Source organism: Lipotes vexillifer, unplaced genomic scaffold (genome assembly GCF_000442215.2).
Source record: "Lipotes vexillifer unplaced genomic scaffold, Lipotes_vexillifer_v1.1 scaffold1158, whole genome shotgun sequence".
In the NCBI taxonomy this organism is placed as follows: Eukaryota; Metazoa; Chordata; class Mammalia; order Artiodactyla; family Lipotidae; genus Lipotes; species Lipotes vexillifer.
The window spans coordinates 1,725,415-1,744,581 of NW_006793745.1; the positions used below are offsets into that span (position 1 = coordinate 1,725,415).

Here is a 19,167-nt window from a genome sequence, read left to right on the forward strand (position 1 = left end):
CTGGTGCTGCGCGGGCTGGAAAGAGCGTCCCCGCCGGCGGGCTGGGCTGGGCGGCCGGGGCGCCGCTGTGTGCCCTGCCCTGGCACTCGCCTCCACACGATCTCTTTGGAGGTAGGTTGATATCAGTGCCCCCATTTACAAATGAGTAAACTGAGACACAGCAGGGTGCAACAGTTAGCCAAGGTCACGCAGCTGGTGATGGAGTTTCACAGCACCCAAGCACAGGAAAAAGGACGGGAAGGCTCCACACCGAACGCTGAGTGGTGTGATGGGTGCTTTGTGTTTTTCTGGATTTTCTGATGTAGCAGCACTAAGCCTAAATCCTGGTTTCCTACTGATAATGTCACAACGAAAGGAAAGCCCCGCCCCGGAGTGGAAGTTGCGCATGCCCCATTGCCCCCGCCCCGCCTGCTCCAGGAACTCCGCGCGCTGGGACATTCGGCCTGGCTGGCGATTTCCCGACCGACTTCAGGGCGCAGGGTCGAAAGTCGAGCGAGGAGGGGCGCGGAGCTCTCGGGGCAGGAGGGTGGCAGTTGGGGCCGTTGAGGAGGCGGGGGCGGCGGCGGCGGCGGCGGCAGCGGTGGCTGCGGCTCCGCGCACAGGGACTCTAGATGGAAGCGGCGCCGGGGCCCGGCCCCGGTCTCTGCTGCAAGCCTGGCGGGCGGCTGGACATGAGCCACGGCTTCGTGCACCACATCCGACGGAACCAGCTCGCCCGGTACCGCCCCGCCCCGCGCCACGGCTGCCAGCCCCAGCCTGGCCTAGCCCGGCCGCCCCTGACTCCCACTCGGCTCCCCGCAGGGACGACTACGACAAGAAGGTGAAGCAGGCGGCCAAGGAGAAGGCGAGGAGGCGGCACACGCCCGCGCCCACTCGGCCCCGAAAGCCCGACCTGCAGGTGTACCTGCCGCGACATCGAGGTGAGGCCGCCCGCCCCGCGCGCTCTTCTGCCCCTGGGCCCTCTGCCTCCACGCGCTCTTCTTTTCTGTCTGGGAAAAAACTATGTCCTAGCTCCCAAGGCTCATTTCATCTCCAACGTCTATCTCGACGCTCCCCAATCGCCGCTCAGTGATTCTGTCCGCAGCACAGGGAGGGCTCAAGGCCCGCAGTTAAGCATCACTATTACCGGACGTCCCTGAGAGTCGGCAAGTTGACCGCCGCTTTGCCCCCAGCGTACTATTTTTTCGCACTCCCACCAGCTAACAGGAAAAAAGTTTGGCACAGCTCTAGGCGACGAGGACATAATTGTGGAATGAAGCCCAAACCCAGTTAATGGGTTTTTTTCCCCAGCTTACTTGTGATCTAGAGATTACAGTAGTTAATGTGTGATGCTAAATTTGCTGAGCTTCCCTTATGAGTGTTTTTAGAGGTTATGTGCAGTCATTCACTTAGCTTTCAGAGGACCCGGTAAGATGGGAACTATTATCATTTCTGTTTCACGGTCAGGGAAACAGGCAGAGAGAGGTTTCGTAACTTGTTGGAGGTATCAGAGAAGTAAATGGCAGAGCCTGGATTTGAACCCAGGCAGAGCCCTATTCACCTCTCCACTACCTTACAACCGTGTAGACAGATGTGCATTGTATACCGACTGCGTGGTAGGACTGTGCTGGTCCTGGGGCAGGGATACAAAGGTGAATAAAATTCCTGATAGGCGGCTGATTTCACACACACACACACAGAGGTACGTTCTGGGTCCATGAGAAGACTGGGGCTTTACAATATGTTTTCCTGTATCATCTCTGGGCAGTGGTTCCAGCAGCCTTCCTGCCTTCCCTCTCCCTCTCACTCTGGTTCATCCTTCCAGATGGCTCTACCCACCCAAGCAACCCAGGCTGTGAGGAGTCTGGTGAAAGCAGCAGTAGTGGCAGCTCTGAGCCAGAGCTCCCTGGCCATCAGCTCTTCTGCTTAGAATATGAGGCGGACAGCGGAGACGTCACTTCAGTTATCGTGTATCAGGTACGCCCGATGGAAACAGCTGCAGCCTGAAGGTCCTGGGCCGTGATGGAAATCACTGCCGGACCTGGAGCCACTGTTTTCCTCAGGGCCAGTGGGAAGTGTTTGTTCCACATGATAGCACAGACTGCTGGGCGATGCTTTTGAGCACAAGTCACTCCCGTCACACAGTGATTCTCAGCGGGCAACAGGGAAGGCTCATGGCCCCCAGTTGAGAGTCACTATTACAGGGGACACCTGGGAAATGACAGGCATTGGCAAGAAGCTGTGAGTCAAACAGAGTTCTCTGAGAGTGTTGTCTAGGGACAGGGCAGGTCGCCTTTTCAGAAGAGGCCAGGCCCTGAGCTTCCTGACCCTTCCTCCACGTAGGATGATGATCCAGGAAGGGTGAGCGAGGAGGTGTCAGCACACACGCCTCTGGAGCCACCCATGCGAGAGGCCCTCAAGTTGCGCATCCAGGAGGAGATTGCAAAGCGCCAGAACCGACACTGACCAGACTGGAGTCGCTGTCCAGGGAGCCGCCCCTAGTTTGGGGGTGCCAGGACCAGTCTGAGCTGATCTTGAGGACTGGCCCCGCCCCCCACCCCAGAGCTGCCACATCCACAGGAAAAGGGTGTCACAGGGACTACGCCTGGCCACCTCCCTTGTAGCCATTCTTTCTCGTATATTGGCCCATTTGACCAGCCTAATGTTCTGGACGTTTTTGAGAATTTTGTTTGGTTAGCTTGGTGTTCTGGAAGTAAAGATTCCGGGGAGAGATGAGGCTTATGAGACCTTCTGCCAACGTGCTGCTTTCTCACCAAGGTCATGTGCCCCAGGGCATCTGACCACGCTGCTCCGCCCAGCTCCATAAGCCCCGTTTGTTATTTTATGGTTCCTGTCTTCTGTGTTTCTGTTCACTTCCATCCGTGCTCTCCTAGATCATCTTTTCAGCTCTGTTTCTTTGTTCTTTTCTTTCCTTCATCTTTCTTGTCTCCCAATCCATCAGTCCCACCCCCGCCCCCCACCTCCCAGTGTGACTGCTCACCTATGGATGCTCAGGACTTTGGAGATGGGGTTCTGGGGTCTACCTTTCTGACAAGCTCTCCCAGTAATTCTGATACCAGTCAAGGGAGATGATCTTTGACGCCTACTTGTGAGCATGTCTTCCTCCCCTTCCGTGGTTTTTACAGGTTTCTCCCCTGCTCCACCGCTTCACACAGTCTAGGTAAGGAGATCTAGAAAGATGATGCCAGGACTAAACTGTGAGGATTTCTTGCAGCAAAACCTGCCAGGGTTCCGACTACAGAATTTCCAGCTTCCAGCCTCATCCCTAGCTGTGAACAGACCATCCTCTGCTCAGGCTAAAAGGGAATTATCAAAACAAGCCTGAAACCGTGTTTCCAAATGTGATTTAACAGCCTTGAATGTACATACAAAGGGAAATTCAATATTAGCAATACTTGCCTGTTTCAAGCCCTAGTTGGGAAAAAGAAAAAAAAAAAAAAAAAAGGCCTGAAGAGAGCCCTAGAGGGAGCGAAAGGAGCCTCTTTCATCTGCCCTTCCCCTGCTCTGTGCTTTCTCCTTTCCTACCTCCCAAGAGTGTAGAGTATATAAAACTCCCAATAGATCCTGAGAATAAAGTTCCCAGGAATATCACTGCTCTCACCTAAGTGAACATTTTTCCTAATGCAGGGTTGGGCTACAGTCTGAGAAATCCACAAGCAATCCCACGCACTGCAGTTCCAAGCCACTTCAGTTTTCCAGCAAATGGGCCTAACCTCAGTGACTTGAAGTGTGGGGTTTAAGTGAGCCCGTGAGCACTGAGACGTCTTCAAACCAAAGCCCCCTGCCCCAGAGGTTTTTCCTCATCAGGGTCTCAAGATCAGTCTGGCTGGTCCCTCTCAGCAGCTTTTCTCTTAAAGGACACCTGAGAGCACTTCTGGTTCATGCCCTATACACCCCTGCAAATCTACCCCCTCTGAAATGGGGCAAGGCAGCTACTTGGACTCCATCATTAAAATGCAGCAAGTCACAGCTCGCGGGGAAAGTGAGTGAGGTGGGTAAATTCGAAGAGCCTGGCTGTGAAAGCAGCCAGGGACCAGCACGCTCCTGAGCCCCGGGGCTGGCCCGAGGTTAAACGCCTTAAAACTTGCCAGTCCTGGGCTCAGTTCTACTTTCGAAGGAGAAAATCTGTCCTCATTCAGCCAGGCTGCAAGTGCCTTTTGACTTTTAACGTTAACTACCCTCCAGAGCCTCCCGGGTCAAGGAGACTATGCCATACTCTGTCCCCAATCTTCCTGCAGCCCAGCACCAGTCATTTTAGTCTTCCAGCTCTTCAGCTGATCTGCTGACTTGGACATAGGACTTCACTGGAACTTTTAGGCTTCCTAGTCTGGAAATATTTTGAGGTTCGTCTTCTCACGGCTGGATGGCCCGTTTCCTGGATTTATTATAGAATTTAGAAACAAGTCCAGAAGAGGAGGTTGGGGGCATGGCATCTGAAATTTTAGCCTCCATTCCTGTGAGAATTGTGTACCTATCCTGTCCTTCTGTGTGTTTATCATGTAATCCTAACACTCTCAGGTAAGAGAATGATGGTAATATCTTGCTTGCAAGCTTTTTCTCGAGGCCCTTTGCTTTTATCAAGTGCATATCAAATATTTTCCACCCGAGAAAACATTCTAATTTGTAGCTAATTTGTGCCCCGAGACTATATAAAGCGCTAAGCCTGGTACTTAAATGAGGCATTGTCCTTTAGAGCAGGCCTGTTGGTGGTGATAGTGCCATCACTCCAGGTGTGCCTGAGATGCTTCTCTGGTGATGGCCCTCAGCCCACTGACAGCCTTACAGCTCCGCTCGTTGCTTTTGCCACACCTCATCCCAGTCCAAGGTAGTACTATCCAGTGGTTACCGGACTTGCCTCTCGATGTCTTCCAGCTGTTTTCAAATATCAGTGCTTTGCCATCAAGGAGCATGTTCCAGAGCATTTCCCAGAGGCTCTAGAGATGTCCCAAAGAGGACTGTCCTGTGCTGTTCGGTGCAGTGGCAACAGCATTAGACTAGCTGGGGCTTTCCGGCCGACTGCTTCAGAATCAGCACTCATTTAACTAGATACATTCTCAGCCGCCTTAAAAAATAGTCTTGTAGCCTGACAAGCATATCTGACGTTCATCCAAAATGAAGTGATCTTCACTTACTAAGGCTAAGCCTTGGATTTTAAGGCTTTGTGTTTCCTGGGCCACAGTGGGTGATTACTAATAGAAGGAAGCTGGGGCCTGCAGGGGCTTTGGGCTGTGCGAGAGTAAACACTAAAGCTTGAGTTCCAGCCAGCTGGCAAGTATGGAAGTCTTTTTTTTTTTTTTTTTTTTTTTTTTTTTTTCCTCTCCGCCTGTTGTATTCTTTTTTTTTTTTTTTGCTGTACGCGGGCCTCTCACTGCTGTGGCCTCTCCCGTTGCGGAAAACAGGCTCCGGATGCACAGGCCCAGCGGCCATGGTTCACGGGCCCAGCCGCTCCGTGGCATGTGGGATCTTCCCAGACCGGGGCATGAACCCGTGTCCCCTGCATCGGCAGGCGGACTCTCAACCACTGCGCCACCAGGGAAGCCCAAGTATGGAAGTCTTTGAAGAAGGTAATGCAAGACGGGAAAAGGAGAATGCAAAGCTTTTTGTACTGAGTGAGAGTAGGAGCCCGGCCAGCCAGTAGGACCAACGTGGACAATAAGAAATGCTTGTTCCTGGACTTCCCTGGCAGTCCAGTGGTTAAGACTCTGCACTTCCAATGCAGGGGACGCGGGTTCGATTGCTGGTCGGGGAACTAAGATCCCACATGCCTCACGACGTGGCCAAAAAAAATGCTTCTCCCTGTGGATGAGCCTCTGAAAGGGACATTCCGTCTCCATTGTTCCACTCTGAGGGGCACTGCCATCTAGAGATTAGCCCACGAAACTGGAAGAAACCCTTTGGGATGGTGGGTATCCAGTTTGCTGTGCATCTGGCAGGATCTGTGGATGGTAGGGTAGGGATCCCCCAGCTGGTCACAAATATAAATGGGGCATATAGAAAGAAAACTAAGGACAGATTACTTTCCTACCTCTGAGCCTTCTTTGGGAAGAACCATGGAATGGTGACAATTATCTGAAACGTTTTAAGCTCCCTCCTTGAACTCCTGTCCCTGAGGAATCAAATGACCAAGCCACCCCGGATTTCCCCAGGAGGTGGAGTGATGCCAGAAGGGAAGAGAGTGAATGGCGCCTCTGCCTTCCCAGAGCCACCAGAATGAGACTGGTTGCACGGGCTGTGTCGTGTTAAGTGTGTAAAAAGCTATACATTCTTCTCTGTTCTCATTTCGTTTCTGCGTATGGATGAATAAAGTGACATGGAAATTATTTGAAAATCCTGGAAGGAAGGTACTTTTCAAATACAGTATTTTTTTCAACCAATAAACTTACTATTTTTATAGCACTGTTTTTGCCAAGAGTTGTGAAATCACTTGTGTACATAAGGAAGTGAAGATTACATGCTGCCCTAAAGTCATTCAGCAGCGCAGAATCCGCACTTGAAATCTCATCTCTTGTTCTGCCTATTTTAAGAACTGTCCTGGTTGGAGCATAACAAGTAGACTCACGTGGCATTAGAGCTGGAAGGGCCTTTTAAAGACATCTGGTCCTACTTTTTACCTGATACGCAACTCCTCCCTACCGACTACCCATGAAGAGCCCTTCTGTCTTGGGCTAATTCTCTATTTTAGGGATGACACCGATTGTCATGTTAAACCCAAGTCTGCCTTCTTGTCAAGGCTCTGGGGTGCTTGCCTTACCCCTACTTTAGGATAGAACAGCCAGTTTAGAACCTGAGTAGCCTTCTCAGGCCTTCCCCATGATCGTGGTGGGAGAGGAACTGAAACCCAGCTCAACAGGTGATAGTAAATGTTAAGAATTGCAAAGCTTCCAGGGGCCTTCTCTGGTGGTCCAGTGGTTAAGACTTCGCCTTCCAATGCAGGGGGTGCAGGTTCCATTCCTCGTCAGGGATCTAAGATCCCACATGCTTCCCCGCCAAAAAACCAAAGCATAAAAAACAGAAGCAATATTGTAACAAATTCAATAAAGACTTTAAAAATGGGCCACATCAAAAAATATATATTTAAAAAAAATTGCAAAGCTTCCAGAGCAGTAGGAAATGCTGAGCGTTCACGGCACCATTGGGCAGATGAGAAAAAGGTGCCTGCTCCAAGGAGAACACCCCTGGGCAGGAACTTGGTGCTTCTTGGTAAATTAGAAAGAGGCACTCCCTTGTCCTGGGGCACAGCATGGCCAGCAGACGGACTGGATTTTACACCCCCCCTGGTCCTTCAGCCAGGTATCCTTGTACAGTGATCGCTGTGCACTGCCATACTTCTTGACCCTGGTTTAACTACTTGTGCTGATGCAATTTGGAAGAGGGCCCTCCAACAGGTTTCCTGTTTGCATTTTTACCTTCCACTAGGTCCAGAAAGGTTTCTCCCTCAAGCTGTCGTCCAGTTAGTGTATCTTCTCCATTTCCCCCATGGTACAGGGCCCCGTTTCTGCCTATTATATTTGCTTCACCAGTGCTGCCGAACTTAAGCTCCCTGGTTCCCGGCAGCCTGGGCCCATGCTCCCTTCAAGTAAAGGTCTGTCAGCCCCAGTGTCGTCTCACAAGGGCTCCAACAGATATGCTGGGCTGCCGTTTAGAGTGCCAGGTACACTTCCGGTGTGTGAAAGGAAGATTTCCTGCTCTTTCAATCATGAAAAGAATGTCTAGGAGGGCACCCTTGGCCTGTTAAGTGTGGATGAAGAATGTCTCCTGCCGTATCAGGAAGAAAGATGTGACCATCAAGCCTGCAGCCATCCCCAGCTGTGCACCCTAAGGGGATTCAGGGTGGAGAAAAGCAGGATACTGGCCCTAGATAGTTAAGGTGCATATCAAAGGAATGATTTCAATGAGCCCAGACTCTTGTATCTTACCATACATAGAAAAGCGCTAATTCATTAACTTGAGGTGTCTGTTTACTGGTCTTTAATTAACAGTAAGCTTTTGATATTACAAATACCTGGGTTTTGCAAAAACTCCCATCCTGGCTTCTCCCCTGCTGCTCTGGAGCAGTCCCTCAGAGGTATCCGAGAGGCTTCCTCCAGGGCTTGAGTCCTCAGAAAGTCTACCGAATAAAACAATTCTCAACTTTTAGGCTGTGCCTTTTTTTCATTCAACATAAATTTTGGTGAAGCTGTTGGGTAACTTATCCTCACAGTATCCTGTTTGCTTTTTCCCAGATTGCTCTGGGTCTCCTGCCTTGCTCTCCTCTTTTGCCTCCCAACACCTGGCCAAGTGTGTCTACTTAGAATGGATATTGTTTCAAGTGAGTGTTCAGCAGTCAGGAAACACATTTTGGACACTAACTTCTGGAGAGTACACTGTGTACTTGTACCCCTGAAAATAAAACGTATCTGATGAAAGTAGCCCTCCTCCAGAGTTTGCTGAGCCGAGGGAAGCAAAAGCGCGCTAGTTTCCTAAGGAACAGCTAAGGCTTGTGCTTGCTTCTCTGCAGACCCGCCTCGCCTTGGACAGCGGCAGGCACGGGGTGCCACACGGAGGGAGGCTGCCCGAAGTCACTGTCGGCCAGTCCAGGCTGCAAAATGTGCGCGGCGGCTGAGGGAGGCTTCCTCCAGCCACGTGCGCGGTGACAATCACACGTGCAGCGGGAAGGCAGTGCACACCCAGAGCTCCCCGCCTCCCGAAGCTTCCCCCGCAGGAGCAGGTAGACGGGACTATCCTTTTAGCATCGGTGTCAGAGCCTCCGCTGGGGTCCCACGCCACCGCCCTCTGCGTCCAGGTCCTCAGAAGTCGGGGCACCGCCCACCCTTCCAGCGTGACGCGGGCGCGAGGGCTCGGGAGTTGTAGTTCCCGGCTGGGCGCGAGCGCCAGGGCTGGGGCGGCGCGGACTCCACGTCCCGGCGGGCGGCGCGGCTCGGTCCGGGGCGCCGGGGGAGGGGCTGCTCGGCCCTTTAAACCATTCTGGGCAGCTCCGAGGGCCGCAGCCGGGGACGGCGCCACGCGGGGGCCGAGCAGACGCGGCGGCGGCGGCGGGGCGCTCCGGGGAGGTGCGTACTGGGCCCCTTCGTCCCCCGGCCCTGTGGAGGCGCGGGTCTCCGGATCCCGGGGCCTCGCGGACCGTGGGCTCCGGGCGCCCATGCGGGCGGGAGCGGGCCGGGCTGAGCTTCCCGCGTGAACCCGCCCCTTCCCCGCGGCGCTGGTGGTCAGGTGGCTGCCTGCCCCCCGGCCGCCTCTCCACCCAGCCCCGGATCCCCTCTCAGGCTTTCCTTGGCGTGGCCCCCTGGACTGTCCTGGCTCCAGCCCCTCTCCCAGCCCGGGACCCTCAGGCCAGGGAGAGTGGCTCCTTTTCCAGATGTTAGGGCCCCGCGGCGTTTCTGAACATCTGGGTGGAACGCGGAGGCCTCCGGTGGATGCCGAAGGGTGTCCACGTTGCGGTGGGGGCTCAGCCCAAAGTGTGGGCGCTCAGAGCCGCAGCGGGAACCCTGCATCTGGTGTTGACCACCTTCCTCTCCCCCGCACCGGCTTTGGCCAGTCACTAGACCCTGGACTTTGACCTGTCTCTCTCCACCAGGCCCGGGCCGCTGATGGTTCTGGCGAAGTACCTTAAGGTAGCTGGGTCCACACCCTCTTCCCCACCTACCTCTTGTCCTCCCCCCACACCACCACCACCCTGGCTCCCCTCCCTCATGACCGCCTGGATCCTCCTTCCTGTCAGCCTGTCAGCATTCTCCATCACTGGCCTATGGACTGTGTGAGTAAAGAGGGGGATGGGGGGAGGCAACTAGGGGACAAAATGGACCCAGGCTGAGGAGGGACAGGACCCAACAGGAGCCTGATGGCACACACAAAGTCCCTTGTCCTGCTGCAGGCTCCAGGGTGGTACCCAGGGCCACTCTGGCTGTCTGCAAAGCCTGGCCTGGTGCCTGGGCACACAGCCCCTTGGGACAAGCTGGCACCACTGCTGTCCAGCAGGGTGGCCCTGACAGACACACTTCTCGCCAGGGCAACTTCCAGAGGTCCTCTAGTTTGGGACTAGGCTGTGGGTTCTAGAGTAGCATCAAGCCCCAGGGCCACCCCAACTTGAGTCCCCGGAAAGGACAGTAAGGCTGAATGGGGGCAGAATCAAAGGAAAAGAGTCAGTGGGAGAAGGCTGGGTGCATCATGGGGCAGGGTGACAGTTGTGCTCCCGCAGGTATGCCATGGCCGTGATGAACCACCACGTGTGCCCCGTGGAGAACTGGTATGGCGCACTCTGCAGACAGCCTCACTCTAAAGCTCCCTTCATCTCTGTTCCCTCTGGGGCCGGGGCTGCCTCGAGCCAGATGGAGACACTGGGCCTCACTGCTCTTCTCTGACATTGGCAGCGCCTGCCCCTCCCCAGGCATGGCTTTGTGCCCACCTACTTGCTTCCCACCGTCATTCGCCCCTTTGGCTTCTGTCTCAGGGGGGCCCTGGGAAGTGGGCTCTTCTGCCCCTGCCAAGGGAGGTCTGGGAGGGTGGTCTGTGAGAGGCCTGAGGCTACAGGCCAAGGGCCTGGGGGAACCCCTTTCCCCCAGGCTACTCTCTGTCCTGCCTGCCAGGTCCTACAACGAATCCTGCTCTCCTGACCCCACTGAGCAAGGGGGCCCCAAGACCTGCTGCACCCTGGACGATGTCCCCCTCATCAGGTAAGGCCTAGAAACCGCGCAGGTCACAGAGACCCAAGGCCCTGCTAGACTCCCAACTAAGCCCCCCCAGTAAAGGCCTGTCCTTGGGCCTCAGGAATAATAATTCCATTAAGAGCACTTAATTACAATATTACTTACCAATTACTATGTACCGGACTCTGTGCTGAATGCTTTACATGCGTAGCGGCTTTTAATTCTCCTAGCACTGAGGCAGCTGTTGTTTTCACCGTTTTATAGGCAAGGAAAGTGAGACAGAGCTATGTCATCCATCCAGGTCCCTCAGCTAGTAAGTGGAGGCACCTGGATTTAAGTTCAAGCTCTCTGTTTGCCCAGCCCAAGTTCTGGCTTAAGGGAAGCCAGACCCCCTGCAGGCCTTGACGGTCTCAGGGAGTCTGCTGGTCTCAGGGAGTCTGCCGAGCAGTCCTGGGCACCGCCTACCCCAGCACGCACACCAGCTCTGCCTTGGGGGGAGGTGCGGCCAGCCTAGGGCCAAATGTTTGTGAGGGACCCTGGCCCTTCTCATCAGTCGGGCTTGCCTGCCAAAGAACAGGCAGAGATAAGGCAAGGGAGAGCAGGCGGGCCAGAACGGGGCCTTCCGGTGCTCCTGGCCGCCCCCTCACTCTGTCCTCGCCCCCTCCTCTCAGCAAGTGCGGCACATACCCCCCAGAGAGCTGCCTCTTCAGCCTCATTGGCAACGTGGGTGCTTTCATGGGTGAGTTGTGCCCTTGGCCCGACCACCAACCCGCTCAGTCCCGCCCGTCCTCACACCTGCTCCCCAAAGAGGCCCAGGACACCCTGGCCTCGTGCCGCCTACCCCGCCACAGGCTAAGGCCAACGGAGCCACTTCTCTTCCATTCCTTGAACGCCCAAGGCTGACTTGCACACGGCCATGCTGGTAGGGCACACCACCCGCCTGTCCGTTCCCTTCCTGCCCTCAGAGTATCTGGGGAAAGCTGGTGGGCTCGCTGGGCTGGGCTGGGCCAGGGCCAGAGCCGGCCCCACCTGTGCTCTCTTCCCCCAGTGGCCCTGATCTGCCTACTGCGCTACGGGCAGCTCCTGGAGCAGAGCCGTCATTCCTGGGTCAACACCACGACGCTGCACCAACGCTGCGGGCCTGGTGGTGGTGGGCAACTTCCAGGTGCGCCCGCCCGCCCACCTCTTGCACTTCCCCGAAGGGGGCCAGGCTTTCGGCGGGGGCCCTCAGTTTCCAGAGGGTTGACTCAAGCTGCGGGTCTGCCCCTCAAGTTGGGGGTGGGAAGAACAGGGACCGGGAGGGGAAAAGCCCGGGAGGGAGGGACGGAGGGGGGTGGGGGTGGGGCTGCCTCACGGGTCAGCCCCTCTCTCCGGGCCCAGGTGGATCACGCTAAATCTCTGCACTACGTCGGAACCGGCGTAGCCTTCACTGCCGGGCTGCTCTTTGTCTGCCTGCACTGTGCCCTCTCCTATCATGGGGCCACTGCCCCCCAGGACCTGGCTGTGGCCTACCTGCGGATTGTGCTGGCAGCCATCGCCTTTGTCTCTCTGATCCTCAGTATCCTTCCAGGACAGGGCGGCCAGGAGCTCCTCCTGTAGCCCAGGCCCTCTCCCACCCAAGATGGGGATCCACCCCCACCCAGGGTAGTCTTCTGCCCCCCTCTCCCGGGAGGTGAGGCCTGGTCCTCGGCCCCAGCCTAGCCACATATCCGGGAAGGCAGAAAGGGTGTTGCCAGGCTGCCGCCCATCCCACTGAACGTTTCCTTAGCCCCATCCCAGGCGGGGTCTTCTTCATCCACGAGAGTTCTCAGCTGCAGCACGGGGCAGCCCTGTGCGAGTGGGTGTTTGTCATCGACATCCTCATCTTCTACGGCACCTTCAGCTATGAGTTCGGGGCAGTCTCCTCGGAGACGCTGGTGGCCACGCTGCACCCTGCCCCCGGCCGGGCCTGCAAGTCGTCCGGAAGCAGCAGCACCTCCACACACCTCAACTGTGCCCCTGAGAGCGTCGCCATGATCTGAGGTCTGGGGATGGTGGCTGGCCCGGCCTCCGCAGCTCCCCACCCCCGTTCTCTCCTTTGCATTTATTTTGTACCAAAAAACGATTTTGAGAAAGTATTCTGTTGGGACAGAGGCTTCCTCCCTCCTGGAGGAGTGGCCATCCCACACCCACCTGTGCCATACAGGAGCGGGCCCTGGCAGCTGCCCAAGCTGCGCACAGCCTGCTCCCCACACCGCAGTGTTATTTTTATGTTTTAAAGGTCACGTATCCTCATTCACCCAGCCAGCCCTTCAGGTGCCTTCTACTCCCCCAGTGCCACTGGGGTTTCCTGCTGCAGGAATTGGGGGCTGGGGACAGCAGTCTGGGCGGGGGTGAGCACTCCTTGGTCTGTGGGAAGGCCCACTTCTGGGCCCACTGAGCTGCACTGGGATTCTTCACTCTGTCCCTTTCTTTAGGGCAAATAACAGCAGAACCGCGTGGGTATTTTAGTACTTTTTTTAATATATATATCTATTAAAAGAATTCTAATTTGCATGTTTGTAGTCTGTTCTGGAGAGTCGGAGAGGGCCTGATCCTGGCTTTCCCTAGGCAAAGGATGGGAGAAAGCCTCTGCCCCCAGAGAGGGTCCTGAGTGCCCGCTGCTCGTTGAGAGCAGGACTGCCAAAAACAAGGGATGCCAAGTGCTATCCAAATATCCCGCAAGGGCTTGAAGCCCTGTCTGGGCCTTTAAACAGTCTAAAGAGCCAACTTGATCCTTTCACACTTCCTGTCCTGCTCAGAGTCTGGTTTGAAGCTTGATTCCACACTAAGGGATATGAGGAAGGGAGGATACAGAGAATAACTTGAAAATGTTTGTTAGAAGCAATCTTTGCAGTGACGCTAAATAAAGCCCCTGGGATTCTAAGGTTGACTAAAGATTGCAGGGGGAGGGAGAGAGATGGGCTAGTTTTTCTTTACCGTTTTGAAGTAACTACTGGCTGCCAGACCCTGACACATTTTGCTTTCCAACCGCAGACACAGAGGCCCAAGCCCTGGCTGGTCCGGTTGGTGGCCAAGTTCTTGACCTGGGCCCTACTTCCCTGAGGCCAGCAGGCTTGGCAGAGAACGCTACGCAGCCTGGTACCTTCTACGGTTCAGGACCACCTTCCCCCATAGCAGTAGAGACCCACTGGAGGGTACAGAGTCCCTGCCCAGGCCTGTGAGCAATGGAGCGGCTGGATGGGTAAAGAAACTTTTAATGAGAATTCGAGGCAGAAGAGGAAGGTGGTGTGGAGGAGGACTGGTGTGCCGTCCCAGCCACCTCATGTGTACATGGCTCCATGGAGGTTCTCGAGTCGGTGCTTCTGCTGCTGCTTGCGAGCCTGAAGGAAAGAGGGCACACTGGGCGGGGGCCGTACCCCAAGGCCTGTGGGTGAAGGGACAGAGCAGCCACCGTGGGGCTGGCTCACTGTTTTCAGGCCCTGGGCACCTGCGATGCCAAGGCTCTTGCCCCTCACTAAAATCACTGGGAAGGCCGCCAGAGTCAGGGACCATGAGGCCTACTCAGGCCTGCTGAGGTGGGGAACGAGAGCATCAAGGACGGACTCAGGAAGCCCCGTCACCACCCACTCCACTTACCCAGCCCCCTACCTTATCTCGTCTATACTCCTCATAAGTGTCATCATCAGTGGGCAGCTCGTGGCGGCACAGGGGGCAGGAATTTGTCTGGGAAAAGCAGCGCAGTGTACGAGCCCAGGTCTGGTCTTGATAAGCTAAAAACCATCTCCAGCTCCCAAATCCCACCCCTATCCCTCTCCTGTCTCTGATCCCCCCGGTAGTCCATAAACAGAAAGCGGCTTGAGAACTGGGCCCAAGGCAGGGTGAGGGCTGGGGAAAAGGAAGCAGTACCTTGCTCAGCCAGGGCAGGATACAGTTGGAGTGGAAGAGGTGATGGCAAGGCATCTCAATGGCAGTCTCCTCCTCCTCAAATTCCAAAAGACACACGGGGCACTTGAGCTCTTGAGGAGGGAGTGCTAATCAGGAGAGCTGCTATAGGCCCTACCTCCCAGCTCCCATTCCTGAAGGACCCTTCTTGCCCCAACCTGGCCTGCAAAACTGAAGGGCCAGACCATAGTCTGGCTTCCAGAGGGGGTGGGTCTGGCAGACCTGACCCAAATAGTGGAAAGAATTAGTGTTCTCACCAGCCTGAGAGCCCCTGATGACTGTCCTGGGGAGGTTCTCAACTGCAGTCTTGGCAGCAGGTGGAGGCAGGTGGTGATCCCAATCTACTACCAACCCCAAGTCTTCGAAGTCCATCCTATTGAAAAGGGACCTGGGAAGAAGAATCCAAGGTCAGAACCAAAGAAAAATCATACTTTCGGGGCTTCCCTGGTGGTCCAGTGGTTAAGAATCCACCTGCCAATGCAGGGGACACGGGTTTGATCCCTGGTCCAGGAAGATACCACATGCTGAAGGGGAACTAAGCCCGTGCACCAGAACTACTGAGCCCGTGCTCTAGAGCCCACGAGCTGCAACTACTGAGCCTGTGTGCCACAACTACTGAAGCCCGTGTGCTCTAGAGCCCGCGTGCCGCAACTAGTAAGCACACGTGCCGCAACTACTGAGGCCGCGTGCTGCAACTACTGAAGCCCTTGCGCCTAGAGCCCATGCTCCGCAACAAGAGACGCCACTGCAATGAGAAGCCCGCACACCGCAACGAAGAGTAGCCCCCGCTCGCTGCAACTAGAGAAAGCCCGTGTGAAGCAACGAAGACCCAGCATGGCCAAAACACAAAAAACAAAAAAACCCATACTTTCTCATTGCCCCCGCAGTCCACTAAGCATTAATAGATAAGTACTCTGCCCAGCTACTAGTACTAATAGCTACCCCTCAGTAGTGCTCACTACATAAAAAGCACAGCGGGAAATGGCTTACAGCTGCCATCAGACAACCCCAAGCACGCAGGCTGTTTATTCCCATTTTACACATGAGGCAACAGCTCGGAGAAGTTACCCAGGCCACGCGGGAATGACCTGGTAAAGCCAGATTCCAAGTGGCAGTGTGGCTTCCATGCTTGGACTTCCTAACGAATATGCCTACTCACAGCCACACGGCCCCTACCCCGCCCCCATGACCCGCCTATTCCAGTACCTCCTAGAGCCCACTGCCCTCCGGCCCCGACTCCCCCGACTCGCCAGCTCGTCTTTTCCAGAACCCCCTTGCCCGGGCCCCTCCAAGGACGATCCAAATTATCGACTTCCCCCGAATCTCACTGGAACTAACTCTCCAGATTATTTATCCGTCCTCCTCTGAATCTACTGCCCCAGATAATCCGCCTTCTCCAGCCAGCTTCAGCCCAGAAACCTGCTGCGTGAGCCCTACCTCCAAGCCCCGCGCACCCACCTTGCGAGCTCCAGCAGCATGTTGGTTCGGGAATCCTGCTCGGGGTGCAACGGCTCGCAGTCGTGTTCATCGAAATAAGACGCCATGGCAGCGGGCCTGACACAGCCCTCAGACCCCGCTGCACCTCAGCCTCGCGGTGCTGGCCAATAAACTGGCGAGTTGAAGGAGGGTGGCCAATCATAGCACCCGAAAGGCGGGCACAGTGGCTCTTTCGCCTCAGGGAAAGCGGAAGTATTAATTTTCTCACCTTTCATTGGATCGATTAAGTCAGGTGACCAAAGGCTGAAACCAATGGCAGGGGCCGGGGCTGGTCAGAAAATTTTCGTCTTGCAGTCCCAGCCTAGAGTAGGTTCGTGGGAGTGACGTGTGGATCGCGTCCCTAGAGCCCTGAAAAACCAAGGGTCTGGGCTGTAGGGGTCCTCCATCCGCTCTGCGGCTCAGAGAGTCTCGGCAGGACAGATGTCAGAGGTCTCTCAGAGAGAGAGAGGGAGGCCCTGGCCCAGGGATCATGGTTCTGCGAGCCTAGGGAGGCCTGGTGTCAGGGTGCTTCCCGCTGCTCTGTCGCGGCCTCGCCGGGCACTTCTGCGCTCTAATTTGTTCAGGACTTGGCGCTTCACTCCTCCACGACTCCCGCAAAACAAACAAATATTCCCTGCGCATTTCTTCTGTGTTAGGCACAGTAATAAAGGGTGGGGCAGCCTCCCCAACCGAGAGGAGGACGATCCCTGCAGGGGAATCTGGGGCCTTACCAGCTCATGGAACTATCTGTGTGACCTTTAGCCCATTGCTCAACTTCTCCCCCAGCTTCTGTAAAACCAGTGGCTTGAATTGAACAAGTGGTTTGCATCCCTGGCTACCCATGAATCTCCTGGAGAGAGAAGAGGAGGGGTTGCAGCTTTAGGGAAAAAACCAAACAAACCGTGTCTGATACTTAGCCTCAAAGATTCTGATTTAACTGATCTAGGCCTGGGAGTGGTATTTTTTTAATAAGCTCTACCGGTGATTCTGATGTGAGGCAAGGTTGAGAATGACTGCACTAAATGATTTGGATGAAAGCTAGCATTTGGTTGGCATCTAGAACCATTACATTGAGAGATATTGTGCATAGGGTATAAATACTCCTCAGGGTCATCCTGGGAACTAGTATCATTATCCCTTGTTACATATGTAAAACCCAAGTCCGCATTCACAGGGCCTCTTAGTGGTGTTGCACACCTAAGTGCAGCACCGGGTGCTTGCCTCCATCTTCCCCAGGAAAGGCGGATGGCGGTGAGCCTAGCGAAAGTAACACGCTCTGTGCGGGTACAGCTCCACACAACTCCATGGTTTGTTCTTGTTTCTCCGTCAGTAGCCCTCACTCCACCTAACAAGGAACTGTTTCTGTTGCACACTTGACCCTGAATTCCCCTTCCCATCCACTCGAGTTTGACATGCACTTAAGGAGTGCAGGCAGTGGCTGCCCTGGTTCCCAGGTCTTGGTAGGGCCTTTACCCAAAGATCTTACTGGGTGCCCTGAAGGCATTGCCTCCCTGACCCTTTGAAAAGCCCCAATTCTTTCCCACAGGGCAAACTTTGTGACTCTGCATTACAGCACCATAGAAGGAAGCCCTTTCCCTTTCCTGCCACCTACCCCACCTGTGATCTGGTGTAAAGCTTGAAGGAGAAACTGGAGCAGAGATGCTCAAGGGGAAAAGTCTCTCTGAAGGTGAGAACCTTGTGATATAAAGATCTGGAAGTGCTTTCCTCTTTGTCATCCTATCTGGAGTCCCATGGGTCCTCTGAACATCCCAAGACTCAGAAGAATAACAGATTTCATTCTCAGGGAAACAGACTTGGAGGGCACTGGTTGAAGGGTCTGGTTTGGGGGCTGTTGTGTCTTTACACATGCACCCCAGAAGGATCTGTCTGTAGGGTTGGATCAAGTTGAGAAGGGAGAAGGGCCACCTCCCAAGGCTGGAGTCCTTTGGGACTTTCTGTTTTCCAAGCAGCCCCAGGGGTGGAGGCAGAGCAGGATGAACCAATCTGAAGACCTTCAAACACACACATACACACATACACCAGTTTTTAACCGAACAGCAGCTTTTAACCCAACAGCAGCTTTTACTAAGCTCCAGGTGGGGCTGCCCTGGCATGGCCAGCGCAGCAGGTTGCCCTCAAGGGCCAGTCTCTGGTGTAATAGGAAGTAACAAAGGTGCACAAGTTGCTGCTGCCCTCCCACGCTCACTGCTGGGGTGGCTCAGAAGGGAGCAAACTCCAGGGTTCTCTGAAGACCAGAACCGACCAGTGTGGCTATTCGGCCTCTTTTCCAGGCCCAGCTGTGTCATTCCCCAGGCCCTGAGGCAGCGCCTGCATCCTGGGCCTGTGGGGCACTGCTGCCCTTGCTGCTTTGCGGGAGAAACATGGCCAACAACACAATCAGGAGGATAATCAGACCACCGCCTACTACCAGCCCCAAGTAGATCCGGCAACGGACATTCTCCCAGCGCTTCTTCTGGGCCAGAGTCTTGGTTGTCTTGCTGAAGGCGGAGCTCTGTGGACACCCCCAGACACAGGGTAGGAGTTAGTGGTTTCCCCAGAGCCCTGGACCAGCTCCTTCCAACCCAGCCCCGACAAGGCCTAGTCTCCTCCCGCAGCCTCCCCAACCTGTCAGCTCCCTCTCTCTACTCAGCCTGCCCTGGGACCCTCCCAGCCTGACTCCTGGTCTCCCACACTGGTGTAGCCCTTGACTCATAGGCCTACAGGCTCACCCCCAGTTAACAATGCCAGTCTTCAACCTTTAGGAAGATCCACAGCTTCACACCAAGGCCTTCATACTTCATGAGACCTCCCCACCCATTGCATAGCTAGGCTAGGGATGCTTCAAGAAACCCACAGTCCCCACACTGGCCCTCAGGTGAGCCCCAGGCCCTACCAACAGCCAGCCGGGAGACCCTGAGCACAGCCTGAGAGCTCCCTCTGAGGGCCCCTCCTAGCCTCTCCCTCCCCCTCCCTGCTTCTCCAGGCCTCACACCATGTCCAGGAGTTGGTCTGAACGCTGTTCCAGCTCCGCCAGCTTCCCGTCGCGCTCCAGGACCTTGTCGAAGTTGTTGAGCATGATTTCTGTCACCTCATCCGCCTGCCGCTGGCACCGCTCCAACTCTTT

The 19,167-nt window shown here is 55.2% G+C and overlaps 4 protein-coding genes across 4 annotated transcripts; 2 read left to right on the forward strand and 2 right to left on the reverse strand.

Annotated features, from left to right (window-relative positions):
* Window positions 1–586: 586 nt before the first annotated feature.
* Window positions 587–2,445, forward strand: CUNH2orf68 (chromosome unknown C2orf68 homolog). Its single transcript, XM_007466749.1, has 4 exons — window positions 587–718; window positions 802–920; window positions 1,805–1,956; window positions 2,323–2,445. The coding sequence occupies exons 1-4, from the start codon at window positions 612–614 to the stop codon at window positions 2,443–2,445; spliced, it is 501 nt and encodes a 166-aa protein (XP_007466811.1). The 5' UTR covers window positions 587–611.
* A 6,516-nt stretch (window positions 2,446–8,961) lies between these two features.
* Window positions 8,962–13,176, forward strand: TMEM150A (transmembrane protein 150A). The gene is given in 9 exon segments (XM_007466750.1): window positions 8,962–9,050; window positions 9,575–9,754; window positions 10,196–10,243; window positions 10,584–10,670; window positions 11,315–11,382; window positions 11,692–11,764; window positions 11,766–11,808; window positions 12,024–12,201; window positions 12,423–13,176. Coding segments are annotated over 8 exon segments (906 nt in total). The 5' UTR covers window positions 8,962–9,050; window positions 9,575–9,587; the 3' UTR covers window positions 12,665–13,176.
* Window positions 13,177–13,863: 687 nt separating this feature from the next.
* Window positions 13,864–16,137, reverse strand: RNF181 (ring finger protein 181). The gene is made up of 5 exons (XM_007466751.1): window positions 16,026–16,137; window positions 14,825–14,955; window positions 14,532–14,641; window positions 14,274–14,348; window positions 13,864–14,005 (listed from the first exon to the last, which is right to left on the reverse strand). The coding sequence occupies exons 1-5, from the start codon at window positions 16,109–16,111 to the stop codon at window positions 13,946–13,948; spliced, it is 462 nt and encodes a 153-aa protein (XP_007466813.1). The 5' UTR covers window positions 16,112–16,137; the 3' UTR covers window positions 13,864–13,945.
* A 1,977-nt stretch (window positions 16,138–18,114) lies between these two features.
* Window positions 18,115–19,163, reverse strand: VAMP5 (vesicle associated membrane protein 5; the record flags this gene model as incomplete). The annotated part of the gene is made up of 2 exons (XM_007466753.1): window positions 18,115–18,555; window positions 19,036–19,163. Coding segments are annotated over 2 exons (338 nt in total), but the record flags the coding sequence as incomplete, so codon positions are not given.
* Between the last annotated feature and the right edge of the window lie 4 nt (window positions 19,164–19,167).